The 20,388-nt window shown below is 39.1% G+C and overlaps 1 protein-coding gene across 2 annotated transcripts in view; it reads left to right on the forward strand.

The window, feature by feature from the left end:
- Positions 1–7,918: 7,918 nt before the first annotated feature.
- pde10a (phosphodiesterase 10A) overlaps positions 7,919–20,388 on the forward strand; it is a 129,917-nt gene continuing 117,447 nt past the window's right edge. For both annotated transcript variants that reach the window (XM_057848107.1, XM_057848110.1), the window contains exon 1: positions 7,919–8,116. In XM_057848107.1, coding sequence (XP_057704090.1) covers positions 8,044–8,116 — 73 coding nt within the window. In that variant the 5' untranslated portion in view covers positions 7,919–8,043. The remainder of the gene's footprint in view (positions 8,117–20,388) is intronic.

A 20,388-nucleotide genomic window follows, 5' to 3' on the forward strand; every position in this document is an offset into this window, starting at 1 on the left:
TGCCAACTCTTTGATTGCAGTTGCCAGATCCTCCTTGCAGGTCGGAGCCTTGCTCGAAGTTTTTTCAACTCCCACCACAGGTTTTCAGTAGGGTTGAGATCTGGGCTATTTGCAGGCCATTCCATTGATTGGATGAGCCTTCCTCCAAGAATTGCTTTAACAGTTTTAGCTCTGTGGCATGATGCATTGTCATCTTGGAAAATGACAAACATATTTTCAATTGAAGGGATAACAAATCTGTCTAAATTTCAATATAAACTTGTGCATTTATTGACTATTCAACCACAGCCATCTCCCCACTGCCTTTGCCTGACATGCAGCCCCATATCATCAAGGACTGAGGGAATTTTTATGTTTTCTTCAGGCAGTCATCTTCGTAAATCTCACTGGAACAGCACCAAACCAAAGTTCTAGCATAATCACGTTGTCCAATGCAGATTCTTGACTCTTGACACCTTGTCCGATGCAGATTCTTGACTCTTGACATAAAAGCCAGAGGTGGTGCTACAAAATACGAGAGATGTGTTTTGATTGTTACTTCTTTATTTCTCATGATTTCATATTTTTTTCCTCAGAATGGAGTGATTCCATATATATTTCCCTGCACTTGCTCTATAAAAGTAACATTTATTGACCACCACAATGTTTTTTATTCATTTCTTTTAGAGTTTCTGAATGCTAAAGAGTTGCACTTTTGAACTGATTCATTATTTTTTCATTTTCATTTTTCATTTTTTCTTGCAAGATGGCGAGAGGGCACATTAAAAAACCTGGCGCCAATTCTTATCTTTTTTCTGAGCATGAGGCTCACTTAAGCTCAGAACATGGAAACTGCCATTTGAATAGCTACACAAAAAATTCCACCTGAAATATTGAATTTATGCATTAAGACCTCTGGTCTGAACGTAGCCCAAATATTATGATGCCACTATTGTGTAAAGACCTTAACAGTGGCAATTCTGGCACATGTATTACCAGTAGTGGATGGAGTACTCAATCTTTTTTATTTAAGTAAAAGTACGGATACGGGGGCAGAAAGTATATTAAAAAAAACTGTACTCAAGTAAAAGTACAAAAGTTCTTGCTTTAAAATTTACCTAACAAGTAAAAAGTAGAAGTATTGTCTTCCGATGCAAAAATGTGATATACAGTATATACATACAGTGGTACCTCTACATACGAAGTTAATTCATTCCAAGACCTTGTTTGTAAGTCGAAATGGTCATATGTCGAGCAGGATTTTCCCATAAGATTACATAATAATTCCATTAATTCGTTCCACAGCCCGAAAACCTACACCAAATCCTTAATAATTACTGCTGGTACTATTGCAAATAGCAATTACACAGAGCAAAACAAATAAATTATGAATAAAAATAGGAATAACAATATAATAGTAGTAGTAATAATAATAATACCTGTAATAATGTGACAAATTAGGTTCTAATGTGGCGAATGTTTTTTGCATGGTGTACCTGAAAGCACCGCGTGGCTGACGTGACAGAGAGAGAGAGAGAGAACTTTTTACTTTCTATTTTCATGTTCAGCTGCAGCGGACAGTAGGCATAGTGTGTTGCACAAGTTCTGAAATAAATGATTAAAAACCTGACGAAGCTGGCCATTTTTTTAGCGATTTTACTATCATAATGATTGTCACCTTAAGCTAACCGAGGTCGGAGGAGGACCGTCGAGATCGTAGCCATTCTATGGCTGTATTGTCGAGACAGTTCACGGACGCGCACACCACGCTCACATTTTTCTATCATTTTCATCTTCATTTCAATGGTAAGCCTCACCTTTTTCCTTTTTTCACCACCCGCACTAACATTCTTGGAACCCATGTTGATTTCTCTCACAAGAAAATCAGCCGTGTGTCTGTCTTGCAGGAAAACAAAGAAACTGTGGCTCTGTCATAAGTCGTCATGTTTCGAGCATGTCGTCGGATGTAGAAACAAATGGCGAATCAAATTTTACGTCGGATGTCGAAAAGATCACGTGTCGAAGTGATCGTATGTCGAGGTACCACTGTATATATACTAGTGTATATATACAGTGCTCTCCAAAATTATTGGCACCCCTGGTTAAGATGTGTTTTTTTAGCTTCTAATATTTTTTTTTTCTAAATAATATGGGACCTTAATGGAAAAAAAGAGAAAAATCCAACCTTAAATACAAGTGCATTTATTCAGTGGGGAAAAAATCCCACATAAAGAAATAATTATTTGACATCAAATAATGTGTGTCACAATTATTAGCACCCCTGGTGTTAATACTTTGTACAACCCCCTTTTGCCAACAAAACAGCACCTAATCTTCTCCTATAATGTTTCACAAGCTTGATTTTGTGTCTGGTGAACCATTTCTGTGTAGATTTGGCCATATGTTTAGGGTCATTGTCTTGATGAAAGACCCAGTGATGACTCATCTTCAGCTTTCGGGCATAGGGCAACAGAGTTTGATTTAAAATGTCCTGGTATTTCAAAGCATTCATGATGCCGTGCACCCTAACAAGGTTCCCAGGGCCTTTGGAAGCGAAACAGCCCCACAGCTTCTCTGACCCACCCCCATACTTCACAGTGGGTATGAGGTGCTTTTCAGCATGCGCATGGGGCCGTGTGCTTTGATCATATGAGACCAAGATTGAGCTTTTTGGCAACAAACACTCTAAGTGGGTCTGGCGTGCCACGAAAGATGCGCATCTCACTGTTGGTTTTGGTCAATATCTTGTTCACCTGCTTAATCTTGCTTGTACTCGTGTTGCTGCCTCTAGTGCTCAATTACGGTATAGTTGCACGATACTTACCAATTGCGCCGGAGGCATGAAAACAAAACTATCAATTCACAATGAGAAAAAACAAACAAACGTTAACATGTGACGCAGACGAAAATTTGAAAAGCAGTGGTGTAAAAAGTATATACCGTCACGTGAAAAAATTTGGACACCCCATTAAATATTCAGTTCTTTATTAAGAAATGTCCACATATCAGTGTCTGATCTTGTTTTTCTTTATCTCTGAAAAAAAAAGTGATTTAATAGCAGGTTAACAACAAAAATAACATTTTACTCATTAAACCAAATTTATCAACAAAAATGCACATTCTAACTGACAAAAAGTTAGGACACCCTACCACCTAATAGCTAGTGTTACCCCTTTGAGTGAAATAACTTTTTTTTTTTTTGTAGCCATTTACCAGTCTTTGACATAGGTCTGAAGTACGTTTGCCCCACTCCTTGACGCAGAATACTTTCTACTGCGAGATGTTTGAGGGGTTTCTTGCATGTACAGCCCGTTTTAATCACCCCACAGCATCTCAATGGGATTACGATCTGGGCTTTGATTCGGCCGTTCCAAGAGGACTCTCTATTTTTTCCTTATCAGCCAGTCCTTAGTGAACTTACTGGTATGTTTTGGGTCACTGTCATGTTTCAGGGTCCAGTTTCGCTTCAGCTTTAATTTTTTCACAGATGATCTCACATGTTTCTCAAGCACCCTCTGATAAATGAAAGTATTCATGGTGGATTCTATCATGGTGAGCTGGCCATGTCCTGCTGTAGCAAAGCATCCCAAAACATGACACTTCCACTTCCATGCTTCACAGTTGGTATGAAGTTTTTTGTTGTATTGAGTTTACTGTATTGAGTTTACGCCAAACATTTCCTTTGTTCTGGTGTCAAAATAATTCAATTTTAGATTAATCTGTCCAAAGAACATTTTTCCGGAGGTCCTGGTCTTTGTCTACATTCACTCTGGTAAACTTCAGTGTGGCCTTCATGTTCTTCTTGGGGAGCAAAGGTTTCCTCCTTGCACACGTCCCATGAAGGTTAAACGTGTGAGGTCTCTTTCTGATTGTAGAGGCACTTTCACATCAACAGTAGCAAGAGCCTGCTGTAGGTGCTGTGATGACATTTTTAGGGTTTTTGGAGACTTTTTCTTAGCATCTTGCGGACTGCTCTTGGGGTGAACTTGCTTGGATGGCCAGAACTGGGAGTGTTGGCAGTTGTTTTGAATGTCCTCCACTTGTAGACTAGTTTCCGGACAGTGGAATGGCTGATTTTTATATTATTTTGAGATCTTTTGAAATCCCTTACCAGACTCATCAGCGTTTACAATCTTCTTTCTGAAAGCCTCAGACAGCTCCTTTGATCTCACCTTGGTGTTTTCACTCACTTCAGCAGTCAGTCACTGTTGAAAGCAGTATGCGTTGAGGAGTGGGGCAAACTTTCTTCAGACTGATGTCAAAGACTGGGAAGATTGCTACAAAAAGTGTCTCACTGTTATTTGACTGATATTTATAAGTTATTTGGCAAAAGGGAGTAACACTAGCTATTAGGTGGTAGGGTGTCCTAACTTTTCCTCAGTTAGAATATGCATTTTTGTTTATATATTTGGTTTAATGGGTAAAACAATGTGATTTTTTTGTTGTTTAGCTGCAATTAAATCACTTTGTTTTCCAGAGATAAAGAAAAACAAGATCAGACATTGATATATGAACTAGAGATGTCCCGATCAATCGGGTCCAATTACGTCATTTTCAAAGTATCGGAATCGGCAAAAAAATATCGGCCATGCCTTTTTTTAAATATATATACATTTTTTAATTAAATCGTTTTCTAATTGTATTTAACATTACAGACATAATATGTTACACTCATCCAGAGTCTTTAGTTTAGGCTTAAGGTAGGGTTATCAAATTTATCCCTATAACGGCGGTGATTAATTTTTTTCAAAAATGTATCATGTTAAAATATTTAACGCAATTAATGCATGCGCTGCATGACCCACTCACACTTTGTCGCGCTCAATCTGTAATGGCGCCGTTTTACCTATATAGAGAGGTAAAAGGCAGCGTAAAATGAGTAGAGTGAATTTTGGCAGCCTTTGGAGCCTTTTTTTAATTGGCTAAATCCTTACAATCCCTCTCCCTACGATTAGAAATATCATGGGAAGCAATGTGGGGAAGCAAGGTAGCAATTCATCTTTTTCTTAACACCTTATGTTATTTCCCAACGCAGAGAAGATATATCAATTGGTAGCGCTACGCACAGTCATGGTTCCACTTCACATCATGCATTTGGGCATGGCTACAATATCATTTACTGAAAGCTCAACAAATACACTAGATGGCAATATTTAGTCACAATATACAAAGTCACAAGTCTTTCTATCCGTGGATCCCTCTCACAGAAAAAATGTTAACAATGTAAATGCCATCTTGAGGATTTATTGTCATAATAAACAAATACAGTACTTATGTACTGTATGTTAAATGTATATATTCGTCCGAGTTTTATTCATTTTTTTCTTAATGCATTGCCAAAATGTATATGATCGGGAAAAATTATCGGGAATGATTGGAATTGAATCGGGAGCAAAAAAAAAGCAATCGGATCGGTAAATATCGGGATCGGCAGATACTCAAACTGAAACAATCGGGATCGGATCGGGAGCAAAAAAACATGATCGGAACAACCCTGATATGAATATTTCTTCATAAAGAGCTAAATATTTAATGGGTTTCCTATTTTTTTCACATGACTGTAGGTGCTGTAAAATGTAGTGAAGTAAAAGTAAAAAGTTCCACTTCATTTTTTTGTACTCAAGTGAAGTACAGATACACAAAAAAATGTACTGAAGTACAGTAACGAAGTAAAGTACAGATACACAAAAAAATGTACTCAAGTACAGTAACGAAGTACTTCGTTACATTCCAACACTGTGTTTAACAGAGTGGCATTGCGCTGTGAAGAAATGCTACTTGAATTTTTTTTGTGTAATACATGACATGTCAACCATTGGCGTTTGTGTGCATATTTGCGCCCCCGTGTGGAGTTGCTTTCGCTCATCTTTAACTGGTCTCAGCATCACTGAGTACCCAAAGGGGGGCTGCACAGTGTGCCATACTATCTCGGACTACCACTGCATGTTGATACTGACCTTTCCAGTTAATGTAAGAGTAAAATTGTCCTTGCATCTTACATAGCTTTTGCTCAAAATGACCAAGTAATATATGCTGCATTTTTTTTTTTTTTTTTTTTTTGTGAAAGCTGATTATTGAACAAACGGAGACATTAAGGAGTCATATTTAAAAGGCATTGTTGCTATACTGACTCCAAGTGTGCATGTAAGTCGAGGTGAGAGATAGGAAAGCTATGTGAGGTAAATCAAGGCTGACCGACAGGAAGTAGAGTCCATTCATTGCAGAAGGTCAGCGTTTAAGGACATCATAACACCTTCCTTCATGAACAGACACAGAATTTATTTGTGAGCATCACAACACAACCTGAAATGTTTGCAAAAGCATGCATGCATATCATCCAGCCAAAGTCTCCCGCTGCAAATTCCTTTTTTATATCAATCTGTTCTAGTTCTTATGTCTTTCTTCCCTAAATGCAAGAGATAACAAAGAGACTACGAGTATATTTTAATGCAAAAAATGCCTTTTTGATCATAATTATATTTAGTGCAAGTAGGGAGAGAAGAAAAGGATGGGCCATCGATCATGTTTTTGAAAAATGCATGTAAAAAAAAACATGAAGGCAGGGTTTTTCTCTAAATCTAATAATCCCATTATGATCACAATGAAAAAAGCCTCTCTGCCAAAGTAGGCAGCATTGACGCAAGCATGTGTTGACGTCAGCAGCTGCAGTGGAAGGGGGAGGGGGGATAGAGAAAGAGGTGTTTGCATTTAGAAAATACCACCAAATACCAGCGTCAGCGAATGCACCCCTTCACAATTAAAGAATATGTGCAAAGAGCAGCAACAATGACATTTGTTATTAGAAATAACACAACAAAAAGCCCCCCCTCGAGATCAAATGCGCTGCTATGGGCGTTACACTGTAAATGTAAACCAGATGTGAGGAAAGGAATATGATCTAGTGACCCTCATGGTGTGTTCATGAATAAATCAGGATGTGGGAGAAATGAGAGAAGGAGCGAGAGCAAGAGAAGAGAGAGAGGAAGCGTGTGTATATGCGTGCGCGCGTGCATGAGAGTGTGTGTATGTGGGTTTGCTCAACTGGTGGCACCCATCTGTGACTTTTCGGAAAAGGAGAGACAATGTGTGATGTTTGGTTATCACTGCCAGAGTTTTAAAACAAAGCCGGTCCTTTTTATAAAGACATACAGCAGGTAATTCATATATTTACGCAGCATCTCGATTGGGTTAGACTCTATATGTGTTGATTATATTGTGTTCATTTGTGCGGATGCTGTGTGGCCAGCAAAGGCTACACAGTTCCTAGATGGTCCTCATAGCACAATGCGTGTTTCGTCCATTTATCTAACTCACACGCGTGGATTAGGGAGTTCTCCGACGACCAGACAACTGGATGGGATTTATGGAACAGTAAAAGAGAAGGTAAAGTACCCTACCAGCGCGCACTCCACACAATAAACTAATTTTACGCACACGTGCCCACCGTTACACATGTGACTTGTAGAATTGGCACGAATGACGTGTTTCAAGTATGTAAAGATTGGGTCCATTTACATGGAGCGAACGCTCCTTCATCGGGATATCCAAGAGTTCCCGCTGTGCGTCATCCGCACGCCTGATTGGCCGTCTGACGTCGTCGCGAGCCATTCGGGTAAAAGTGACTAAAGCAACCTTACGTTTTCATTTGGGAATCGAGAGTTTCAAAACTAGAGCGCGAACTGGTGACCAAATCCACTTTCCGTGGCACACGTACGTGTCAGAGCACGTCACCAACCTCGTGCGTAAATTCACATTTGAAGTCCCGTACTGTAATCCGCCGCACACGTGAGTGTCAAATCGCTTGATAGTTTTCTTTTTTTTTTTTTTTGTAGAGCCACGCGGCCGGATGGCGACAAAGTGAGCAGACAGGATAGATTACGCACACCGGACTCTTGGAAGGAGGATGCACGCACACACACGAGTCTGAATGAGCGCCTCTCATCGTGGTCGTTGCCCCTGTTGTCACCCCACGCAGACTATTCCACGTGTTGTGTATCCTGCCGGTTGAGGAGCGCACCCCAAGTTGTACAACACATCGGCGGGGGATTCTGTCACACCCGGCAAATGTCGAAAAAACGGAAAAGTCTTGACGATTTGGGTTTCGAGGAGTCTCCTCAGGAAGGATGCAGTGATCAAGGTAGGAAAGGCAATTTCTCCCGCTGGCTTTGTTCACTTCCATTCGAAGAGTGAATCGGCCATTTAATCATCCCTCGCTATTTTTAATCTCAATCTTGTCCGTGGCTGTGGATTATTGTCTATAATCTTTTATCTGTCAAGGCACATTTGATGTGTCTTTACGTTAGGAGTATTGCAGACTTTAACATTATGGAGCTGTGTGTGGATGCGTAAACATAAACTTCCACATACAACCAAGAGCGTAGGTATGCATAGGGACTGTAGGGACATAACACTACCAACTTTTCAGGATGCTCAAATTGTCCCCACCAACTTTTAAGCAACCTTATTTACATTATATAATGAATTTCAGGCCATTTAGATTGTCTTCCCATATGTTATAAGAATAGAATTGACCCTACCATTATTAAATGAATTATTTTCATTGTGTTCAGAATTACATTTAGCGTTTTTCACTTGCTGAATGTGCCAGTCCATTTTCCCTCTTAAACGCACATTTGATTGGCTGATGCCTTGACATACCCTTCCCCGCCCCCCCACCCCACACACACATCCTCGACACAGACAACATGTCAACAACATGCCGCCTCCTCCGCCCCCTTCGAAAAGGAGGTATATTAGAAGTTTTTTTGGCCAGCAGCAGCCATTGTAAGTAATGTAAAAAGACGTCAATGTTGTGGAGGTGGGGAACACACCACTAATTATGCTACTGAAAGTCCCACCTGCATCAGAGTAATCATAACTTTAAACTGTGACCATAACATCAACTGTGTGTAAACTTGCTAACTGGCAAAACTCAAGTAGGAAGCTGCTTGGAGAGAAGTGTCCACCTGTATGTGTTTTCGACTGTTAACGTTAATAAATGGTGAGAGACGTAGTGAACCGAGGTTGGCCCCTTCTTCCCAATTTTCATTTTTATTTTTTATGTGGTCTTAAAGCAGCCGAAAGGGGCTTTCAGTTTTTGTTGAGTTTGACTGTGTTTGTGAACAAAAGCAATGGTGTTCGACCTTTTTATCTATTTTTGTTATTCCCTGACAAAGAAGGTTTTTCAGTTACATTTTATTTATTTAGACAGATAACGTTGAGTGGTCTTTAGACAAATATTTATTTTTTTTGCATTCACAGATAGTTAAGACATTATTAATACATTTTTATGTATTGTGTATCTTATTATAATTTATGTTCAAATATTGCATTTAAAAATTTGCTCATATAATCCATTTATTCTGCTTTTCAAAATGTTTCTCTAGTAGTTTTTGAAAACAAAGGGTTGAATTGAACAGTGTATCACCTGAACCAACACACATAAAAGTTAGTATAAGCCAATGCAGATTTATTTTGCGTTGATCATTTAGCCTATCAATTAATTAGGTTCATAATAGTGAGAAATGTAGCCCTGAACCCCACTCAACCTGTTTGGTCTTATTAAGGAGGAATTCCCTCATTTTGAAAAATGACTTTCTCCCATGAAGATAACCATTTTCACTTTTTTCCTTTTTACGTAGGAAACATCAACATATTCATGAGAAATGTAGTCCTGACCCCGTTCACCCAATCTGTTTGGTCTTACTAATGTCCCGTCCCCAGCAAAAAGTGTACATGCAGGTTATGCTGTCCCTACCAATATTGAGACCAAACCTACACCCTTGCATACAACACACAGCATGTGGTAAAGAACAGCGGGGGAAGTAAGAAATACATAAAACAACTTCTGTATGTTTCCGTACTTAAAGGTATCAATTTATTTGGCTCACTTTTTCGATTTTTTTCCCATCATTTTGAAACCAAATATGTCTACTTGCTATACTCTTTACTTTGTCAAAGGAGCAATCTCTTAAGATGTTTCAATTCTACTTTTAAATTGTTCAGTTTTGTATTGTTCCTTTGTTGATAAGGATATAGAGTTATACATTTGACCTGGACATATCAACGCATGTGCCGGTATGAGATTCTGACGGTATGATAACCTTAAACCAAAATATCACGGTTTCACGGTATTGCAATTACAGCTCTAAAATGTGTTACTTTGAGATTTCTGGGTTTAAAAACAAAAAACAACAACTTTTTTTTCCCCAGTGAACAGGATTTTTATTTTTTAAAACATGTTAGCAAATTGGAACATAACAATAATTTTAAGTTAAAATAAGTTTAAATATATATATATATATATATATATATATATATATATTCTAAATAAAATTAAACTAAATGCGGTCCTTTAGGTGAGACTAAACCCACAGCCACAATCCAACATTATTACCATAAGAACACAAATAATTATTTTCCATAAAAAGCACGTATGAATCAGTCATATCATGTTTACATTATACACACTCTCTTTCTCAACACAGACAGTTGCCAGAGAGAAAAAAAAAACACATTTTACCATCGCTAGACACACTAAACACGCTGAAGCTAACTTTCGTAGCTGGTTCATGACAGTGTTTACTAACCTTTAATTTTGTATAAATGCGAAATCATATTGAAGGTATTTGCCTCCTCGGTAGCCACCATCCGCAAACATGTTTTAAATGTCGATTGGCCCTCCTCCTCTAAACCGCGGCTGTCTGCAACTTTTCTGTAGTCGAAGTATTCCCATCCGGCGATTTCATTTTCTTCGATGGGGAAAAAAGTTCAGGAGTTTCACCTGCTCTAGCCATCATGTGGCAAAGCTGACTCACTGACACTGAGCAATAACCGGTGGGGGGAGGGTTGAGCCTTACAGCTGCAAGTGAGGGATTTCTCCCTGCATTTTTGGGACATAAAAAATAGCTAGTACCGTAGGAATGGTATGACAGAAAATATTTGCGGTTTTGAAACCGTAACGTTTTCATACCACGGTATACCTTGAAACCAGTAATCGGCACAAGTCTACTCACAGCAGGGGGTGCTGAGGATGTTTTTTAGTTATTTCCATCCAAAAACAGCCTTTCTGTCCAAATTTGTCATGCCTGCATGTTTTCTCCATACAAGGTGTGCAGACACATACTACTTCTAGGCTACTACAAAGACAGCGTTCTATTTCACCTACAGTGTGTGTTGGGGAGTTTTTGTATTGGAAATAAAAGCGCCCGTATATTGTAATGCAAATCCCCACAGCTAGACGGCGCTATGACATACAAACACATTTGAAAACTAAAAGGTGACAGGTCATTTGAACACAAATAACCAACAGTGCTCTGTACGGCGGAAGCTCAACAGCAACAGCAAATAATAATATGGCTACGATGCAAGCATGTCTAACCTATTTGAAGATAAAGAAGAAAGAAGTTTTCCTTTCTGAACTCCACGCTCTAAAATTTCAGCTACCTTTTCCTCGCTGGGCACTATTATAAAGCTATCACAATAATCATCTTCATTTTTAACCTCAAATTGAATTTTAGAAGATTTCACTGTTTTTGTTAAGAAAAAAAATGTTTTTGTGCAATCTTAATGCCTCCTCTCAACGGTTAATTTTTCCGTTCCAATAGCACCTTTTTAAACGTGATCCGGTAGCAAGAGAGGTTTCAGGTGGTGACCATGTTATTAACATACAACATTTTTTTTAACATATATATTTTATCCCCAAAGTTAAATACGCTCTTGTTTCAGTGTGTTTTAATCATTTATTTATTTTAACAAAAATAATCTACCAAAACTCTTTTTTTCTCCCCAACATCAGGGAGTGCTGCAGCACCCCTAGCACCCCACTTCCCGCGCCACTGCTCAAATGTGTACATTATTCACACATGGGACGTATCGAGGCATATATTTTGTCCAAGTGGAACATGTAGTAATCATAAAAATATGTTAAGATTAATTTGTTTAAAAAACTCTCAAAGAATACATTGTCTTTGGTCTTAGCGACCCAAGAAAAATGCAGGTCCTGGGATTACAACAGTGAAACCTCTGTTTCTTACAACTTGCACTTTAAAGCTTACAGTGTAACACGTACGAGTGTGCTACAGCACACTACCGGCTGAAGGCTGCGACGAAGAGCACGCCTCCCCTCTACTTGTTATCGTGTAATTTACAATAAGACCGTCATTAATTCAACAGCCCTCAGACAAAAAAGCTACCAAATTTGAAGTCAATCGGTTCACAAATGACAGAGGAATAGAATTTCCAAGATAGTGTCCATAAGAAGAATAAGAACAACAACAACTACTGTATTTTTCGGACTATAAGTCGCACCAGAGTATAAGTAGCACCAGCCATAAAATGCCCAACGAAGAGGAAAAAAACGTATAAGTCGCACCAGAGTATAAGTCGCTATTTTGGGGGAAATTTAATTGATAAAAATCCAACACACAGAACAGATATGTCATCTTGAAAGGCAATTTAACAAAAAAAAAAATACAATAGAGAACAACATGCTGAGTAAGTGTATGATAATGTTACATGATGCATGAACAACGAAATTTGAATATACTGTCCTCACCAGGATGCTACGGCTTGGTCCTGGCTATAGAGGGAGCTAAACTCCCAAATGACGATGCTGGACGTCCGTATAATTTGCTGACTTAATTTTGGCCGTCGTTATGACACCATCATTTGAAGAGTGAAACTAAATATAGAAATAATACAATTAATTTCCTCCTCGATACCAAACAGTTTCGCATCAACGTAAATAAATGATAATTAGCTGCTATTACAGCAATGACGCAAACGGTTAGCATGCGTTTGCTAGCATTAGCACATCGTTCAAACAACCACACAACTGGCTCTAAGTGTCCGATCGCGGGTGGAAAACACACAACAACAACAAAGATGATGCACACAGGCGTTGTCTCTGTAGAGATATTTTACAAGCATAAACAATGAACGTAGGTTCGCAGCCGTGGCGTGTTTCTCTCTCTCTCGCCCACTTGCTAGGTCGCTGCGTAGGTGTCCGTCTTTTTCTGGCGTGTGAGCGCTCTTCTTCGCGTAAACAAGTGTGAGTGCGCCCCCACTTGAGCGTGAAAGCGCCACAAACTAAAAGCATGCATTTCAATACAAAAAAGTCAATAATACAATTGAACACTCATTGCCAAGGGCTGAAAGTCGCCACCGCGGACCGGCCAGAGCGGTGGGCTCCGTCAGAAGACGGCTACTTGCCGACTATCGGTCTCCAGTCGTGCCGGTGTTTAGCCTTAGATGCGAATTTACCACCCGCCTTGGGCTGCATTCCCAAAGAGCCCGACTCTGTATCGTCACAAGCCCTGTAATTTAACTTAGTGTTTACAATAGCTTTAGCATTCCCGCTAGCAGCAGCCTCGTATTCGTTCCAAAAATCTTTGCTATGCAGTTTTAAATGGCTGCTGAGTTAGTGGTTTTGAATGAGGACGCTTTCTTTCTGCCTCGTGGAACTTCTACGGTACATGTTTCGCAGATGGCGAGAGCGTTGTTTTTTTTAGTAACAGCCGCCATAATATTATACTACTTCTTGTCGTGTAACTCCGCCTCCTCAACCCCTCCTCCCTCAGGGGCTTCAGAGAGGGGAGGGATTGAGGAGGCGGCGTGCTGAATTCTTCGGTTGCGCACATTTGGAGGGTAAATCAAGTATATAATTATCGGATTGCATTATCGGTTGAATTTTTTTATTTTCTGGATTATCTGTGTGACGTCATAATTGCCATTATCGGCCGATAATTATCGGTGACCGATATTATCGTGTATCTTTAGTGAAATAATATCATAATGTGTTAATAATTTCACACATAAGTTGCCCCTGAGTATAAGTCGCACCCCCAGCCAAAAAACTGCTATTTATAATCCGAAAAATACGGTACTTGTGTGGCAACTTAACAGGCCTTCAGCCTGTAAAAAGTAGCCAGTACTATATATCAACACAAGGCTACTGATGTAGTAGTACTGTACATCCGTCTGACTTGGGTGCATGTTCAGTTTCCACTCAGTGTTTATGTGACTGTAAGTTTAAATGGTTGTTTATCTCATCTTTTCCCTTCGAATGACAGGTGACAAGGCGTTCTCCAGAGGTTTATCCTTAAACACGAAGCTGAGTTGATATCTAAGGCACATGTTGAATAATATCACATGATGTAAGCAATTGAACTTTGACTTCCATATTATTATCCAGAAACATTTGGTGGAAGTCCTGACTTTATATGAAAGCATGTTTCCACAGTTAGCCTGAGACATTTTTCAGGTTTTAAAAAATTTTAACTATAACTATTTCACTCCCTTCAAATTCTTAAACCCCTACAACTATTTTCTCAATTCACAAGTTTGACTGTTGGGTGCAAAAAGTTCAGTGTATGACAATAACATCCATTCTCTGTGTTTGTGCCTTGGAGGCATTTCACTTCCTGACAATACTAGTTCACTATGCTGAACAGGGACAGGGGGCCCCATATTGGCTCCTAAACCATTTATGTCACAAGTCATGTCCGTACAGGCCAGACGGAACATTTTCATCATTGCGTGTGAAACTCATCTAGTGGTGTCACACTGCACAAAGCAAAAAGCCTTACTGGTGGAAGCTGATGTAGAGCTGTAGTATTATTGTTGTTCGCTCACTGGAATTTCTGAATCCAATCATATTTAATCACAATAATACTATGACAAAGATGTCACTCAGTTGAAAACAAATCTTGGTGTGCCGGGTATTTGTCATCTGTTGTGAGTTAATATATTACTGGCTGGTTCATGAAAGGTGACAAGACGTTACAAAGATGCAGTGGGAGCCATTATTAGACAGCCTAGAAGGTTCACTGATTCTCTGCTGACTCAAACAATAAAACTAAATTTGCAGTTTAAGAAAATCTAATGAATTATTCCTTGGTATACTTATATATATTCATGGTATTTTTCGCATTTTTTTTTTTCATAGTTTGGCCAGGAGTGCGACTTGTACACTAGAGCAACGTTCAAGGCCTCTGTTTCAACATTGGCGGTAACCTATAAAAACAACTGAGAAGGGCTGCACAAAATCTTGATAGCGATGTTGCGTTAACGTACTGGGCACATTCTCAGTTCATTTTTTTATACGTCATGTAACATTAGCATGCCGTACACTTATTCAGCCTGTTGTTCTCTATTCTATTTTTATTTTAAATTGCCTTTCAAGATGACATTTCTGTTCTTGGTGCTGAATTTTATCAACCGTATTTTCCCCAAAAATGCGACTTATACTTTAGTGCGACTTACATATGTTTTTTTTGCCCTTCATTGCGCATTTTTTGGCTGGTGCTACATATACAGTACTTATATACTATTCCCGTACTGATGTGACAAAATATATGGCATTTCAAATCCAAATCAGAAACTATAAGTTTTCCCTTTGAAAGTAACGTAATCCCCTTGGAGTCTACCACACTTTCTCAGCCACAGCATCATGCACTCCCGGAAGGATTCTCCTATGATCCTTCGGTCTTGATGTCTCCCACATCTCCAAGCAGTTGTCCTTGCTGACCCCCTTTACATTTTGAAAGCGGAACAAATAAAACACAAAGCCAGGTCATGAGTTTGGGGGTTGCCCCAGTACGGCAATGTTCTTCTCAGAAGGAATTGTTGGACTGTGAACAAGCATTTTGTCAAGGTGGGACAGCTCTGAATTGTCTTGTCCGAATTCTTGTCTCTTCTCACACACTGAATTAAGCAAAGGTCTCAGAAAACAAAATAGGTCAAATAGCCATTTTGTGAATTTTACTGGCACACCACATAAGCTGCTGTTCAATTGGTTGAAACAGTAGTACTGTACAAGGTTCTGTAGTTGGTATCTGGTCAGTCTCTGCTCCATTGCTGTCCATTGTTTTGGTAATTTACAAACACATCCACAGAGTGGGACCAAAGAAAGTGAATTACAGATGTGAAAGTACCAAAAAGCACACAATCCAAACACACCAAAATAACCAAACGCTTCTAATTGCATAGATCCAGAGGTTTCCATGAATCTGACTCCAAGTGCCTCGATCGTAGGCTCACCAAAAGTACCCACGACCAATGGTCTACCTGGCACTGAAGCTTAGACTGACTCCTCAGTGACTTAAAAAGAGATTTCATTCTCCAAATTGTCTTTTGCCAAGGACACACCCTCGATATGCCATTACACCTAGCTTAGTGGAGAGCAATTTACTAAATTTAAAACACGTGCGGTGAGCTTTGAGCTGAAATTAAAATCACTTTTTATGTGCCTGTGCACCTTGTGACAAAAGAGTATCTTTATTATAACGGTTGTCTATCACTGCACTGTGCAGTACTTTACTGTAACGTGCTTTCGATAGTTTTCCAAATATGCAGTCCTTAACTGAAGATCGTGGATTCAGTGCGTTCTTAAAGTTGTGTACTGTCCAGTACAAGATTCAACCTGTTTTGCTCTGTGACATTTGCGTCACAGGTTTTTAGTTCTTCCTGGGCCCACACCCAAGTGAGAGTTTCCTCTGGCTAACACAGAAGGATAACACGGGCACTTCCTCGCCACGACTGTGCCTGACATCTGTGAACACTCAGGGGGTGCACGCCCACTCAAGATGCTACTATCTTGAATTTCACGGTGATGAAATACAGACAGAAACAGAGGGCTTCTGCAGACTGGCCTTAACGACACTTTGTTGTCTGGTTTATACACCCTGCATTTTGACTGACGGCTAGCGACACAGGAGCTCGTGTGGTCATTTAACACCATCACCACACTACATTTACCCCTGCTTCCCAAATGGCTGCTATCAATGTCTATTAGTGAGGCAAGTAAACGTTGCTAAAGAGGAACACATGTACTTTTATGTACCAGCTTTAGTATCTCCAGCATCTGGAATCTGATGTCAAGAGCCTCTTATCCAAAACATTTTGAAACAATGAAATGTATATATCACTATTACACATTGCATTCACTGAACATTGCAATGAGTGTGTAGGGGAAGCACACATTGTAGAGTGCAGTACATGCCATTGTACTGATAATATATGTATCCGTATAATATAAATTCAGGCATCAACATTTTGAAAGCAGATGACTTTAGAACCCAACCAAAACACTTACAGGCTCTCATAGTCTGTCACTAGAATATGAGTTACTTATTATCTTTGTTTTTTTTAATCTAGCCATTAGAGGTGTGCGAAATTTCCGATTCTTAGATTATTTGCGATTCAGCCGCGGGAGAGTCGAGAATGATTCACAAACACCCAAATTCCGATTATTGAAATACTAGTATGCCAAGTAAACTGGAGCTAAAACACAGTCAGCGCAGTCTTTGGGACGCAAAGAGGAACGGACCGAGAGTAAACATCATGCTCAACTCATGCCGCTAGATAAGAAACCAATGATACCTGACTGCAGCCGACAGCTGCTACAAACTACGCCTACATAATGCTATGGTAGATATTAAGGGTGTAAAGGTACATGTATTCGTATTGAACCGTTTCGGTACTTGGTGCTCGGTTCGAAACGGAGGCGTACCGAACGAGTTTCTGACGTAATGTAACCCTTCCTTTTTGAGGCTGTAAGTCGATCGGGTTACAGTTTCTTTGTGTAGATTATATTTACTCCGTCTTCTCTACTATAATGAGGACCAACACGGTAGGACAGTAAGAAACGTCAACGGTGCAACAATATGGCCGCCGCGAGAACGCAGTGAAACGCGGCCGTTAAAGTCAATCAGCCAATGCACACCAGTCGCAGTGCGGCCGCGTGTTACACGCGTCTCAGAAGCGACTTAACGCGATGCACGCGAAAAGAACAGCAGAGTTTATTAATTAACGCGAGACGCGGTCCTCCTGCGTCAATACTACTAGCTAGCAGACCGGGCAGACCGGAAGTCACGAGTGTAAAAATACGATACGGTCGATTTTCAAACGAATATGCAATCGTAACCCACTTTTTGAGTCCATCAGATCTCTTGAGTGGTAGATTGGGGCACAGATGACTTGTCTTTGTTGATTTTCTTCTCTGCTATAATAATAACCAACACGGCCCCGTGTTCAATACAAAATCCTCCTACCACAACAAAACAAGTAGGAACTAATATTCACATAGGAACTAAAGTTATACAACATAAAATATACAATATAAATGAATACTACATCACATTTGTAAAATACAAACACATAATAAAATAATAGCCCATTTAAATAAAATAAATTGAAATGAGCTAAAACACCTGTAATTAAATAATAAGAATAATACACAGATCCTGCTTACACAATTACATTTATTAATTTCTGTGTGGCGCTTTAACTTGAGAAAATCCCCCAATAAAGCTTTTGAAAACCGTTCATAAGAAAAAAAAAAAAAAAAAACATTGAGGCATTTCATTTGTAAAATACATGTTAAAATCTTTGTCATTGGGATTGATTTTCTCTTAAGCAATGGACTTCTTTTTTCTTCTTTCTTTCAGAAAGAAAGCTGACCAATACGTGGGGTCTGAAAGGCAAATTGTTGTTGGATTATTATCTTAAATACCCGCTACTTTTTAAGCAGAATTTTAGCTTTTTATAGGCTACTGTTCCTATTGTTGAAAGCACAAAAGTGCGTAATAAACAACTAGCACATTTATATTTTGCATTTTGTTTTCTTACTGTACCGAAAATGAACCGAAACGTGACCTAAAAAACCGAGGTACGTACCGAACCGAGATTTGTGTGTACCGTTACACCCCTAGTAGATATCACATTATTCACATGTACTAGTATATAGAACTAGATGCAAAATGACAGAGTCAGCGGCGTTGGCACATGTATAGAAAACTAGATGCGAGATGACAGACTCGCCAGCATTAGTAAACAGCTGCCATCTTTAAGCAGTAGACTTCTCTGGAGGGTTGTTGTAGCGAACCTTCCGAGCAAACCTAATTAACTTTTTATCTAAAATACTCCTAAATTGGCAAAATCATGACCTCAATCTAATCTTTAAATGATAAATAATCGATTATAATTGAATCGTAGTCTCTGAATCGTAATCGTATCATTAGGTACCCCAAGATTCCCACCTCTACTAGCCATTATCTGTAAATATAGTATATAGTTGAGCTACTGTTAAGCTGTAATGACTAATGGATAAATAATAATAATAATAAACATGTAAGATAAATTCTCTTTAAATTTTACTCTTCTGTTTTGACTGATTTCTTGAAATATCATTTCAAACAAGAGGGAAGAATTTTAAAACTGTTTTCTAGCATAACATCCAACCACACACCTTATTTACGAACGAATATTTATTCTTTCATTTTCCAAGCCGCTCATCTTCAAGAGGGTCGCAGGGGTGCTGGAGCCTATCCCAGCTGACTAGCAGTAGGCAGGGTACACCCTAAATCGGTTGCCAGCCAATTGCAGGGCACAAGGAGACGAACAACAATTCAGGCACACACTCATACCTAGGGACAATTTAGAGTGTTCGATCAGCCTATTATGCATGTTTTTGGGGTGTGGGAGGAAACCGGAGTACCTGGAGAAAACCCACGTAGCCACGGGGAGAACATACAAACTCCAAATAGAAAGGCCGGAGCCTAGGAACCTTTGATCTCAGAACTGTGAGGCTGACGTGCAAGCCACTCGGCCACCTTGCCACCACTGCCAAAAAAATACATTAATCACTTGATGATGACAATGATTATTATATTTTACTCTTTAAATACTTTACTTTTAATACTTTAAATATGAAAGAAAAAAAAACTTCATTTAAGGGAGCTATTACATCAGCTTTTTATGTGTTGAAATGTAATATATGAGTTGTACACAAATACAATTTGCTTTCTATATGCATGAATTGCTGATCATTATTTTGAGCTTGCATAAGAGTATATTCTGGTATAGTGGGATGTTTATTTAATCTGGTTATTATATTGTGAAATTAATCAGTGGCGTGCACACAGTTATTTTATATAACATACAGTATGAAATTATTCATTTGTTGACAGTTCCAGTTTCCACTTTGTATGCTCAGGTTGAAACTATCCACTAGTAGTCTTAGAGTGACTTGCAGTTTACAGTTTGAGCTCTTTGAATACAAAGAGAAAATTAGAATGCCATCATTGTTTCATACCTGTTTCACAGAATGAATCTCGTGACCTTTCATAACCTCTTTTATTTTATAAAATGCCTTCAACATGATGCTTAAACAAAATTAAAAACAGACACTAGGTGGCGCTAAAATAATAAAAGAGGAAATACATAGGGAGAATCCACTATAATGCAGGCGTTCAGTGAATGGTTTTTGTGAACAGGCCTGCTTACCTATCTTGTAATGATGGACCAATGATGACGTATGAGTGAGTGAGGTGCACGGCGAGTGGATTTGTGTGAGTGTATCTGCTAGTCTATATCCATGTGTTATCGGTAAACAATCAGAGCTTACGT

The sequence above is a fragment of the Corythoichthys intestinalis genome, chromosome 10, assembly GCF_030265065.1.
Source record: "Corythoichthys intestinalis isolate RoL2023-P3 chromosome 10, ASM3026506v1, whole genome shotgun sequence".
NCBI lineage: Eukaryota > Metazoa > Chordata > Actinopteri > Syngnathiformes > Syngnathidae > Corythoichthys > Corythoichthys intestinalis.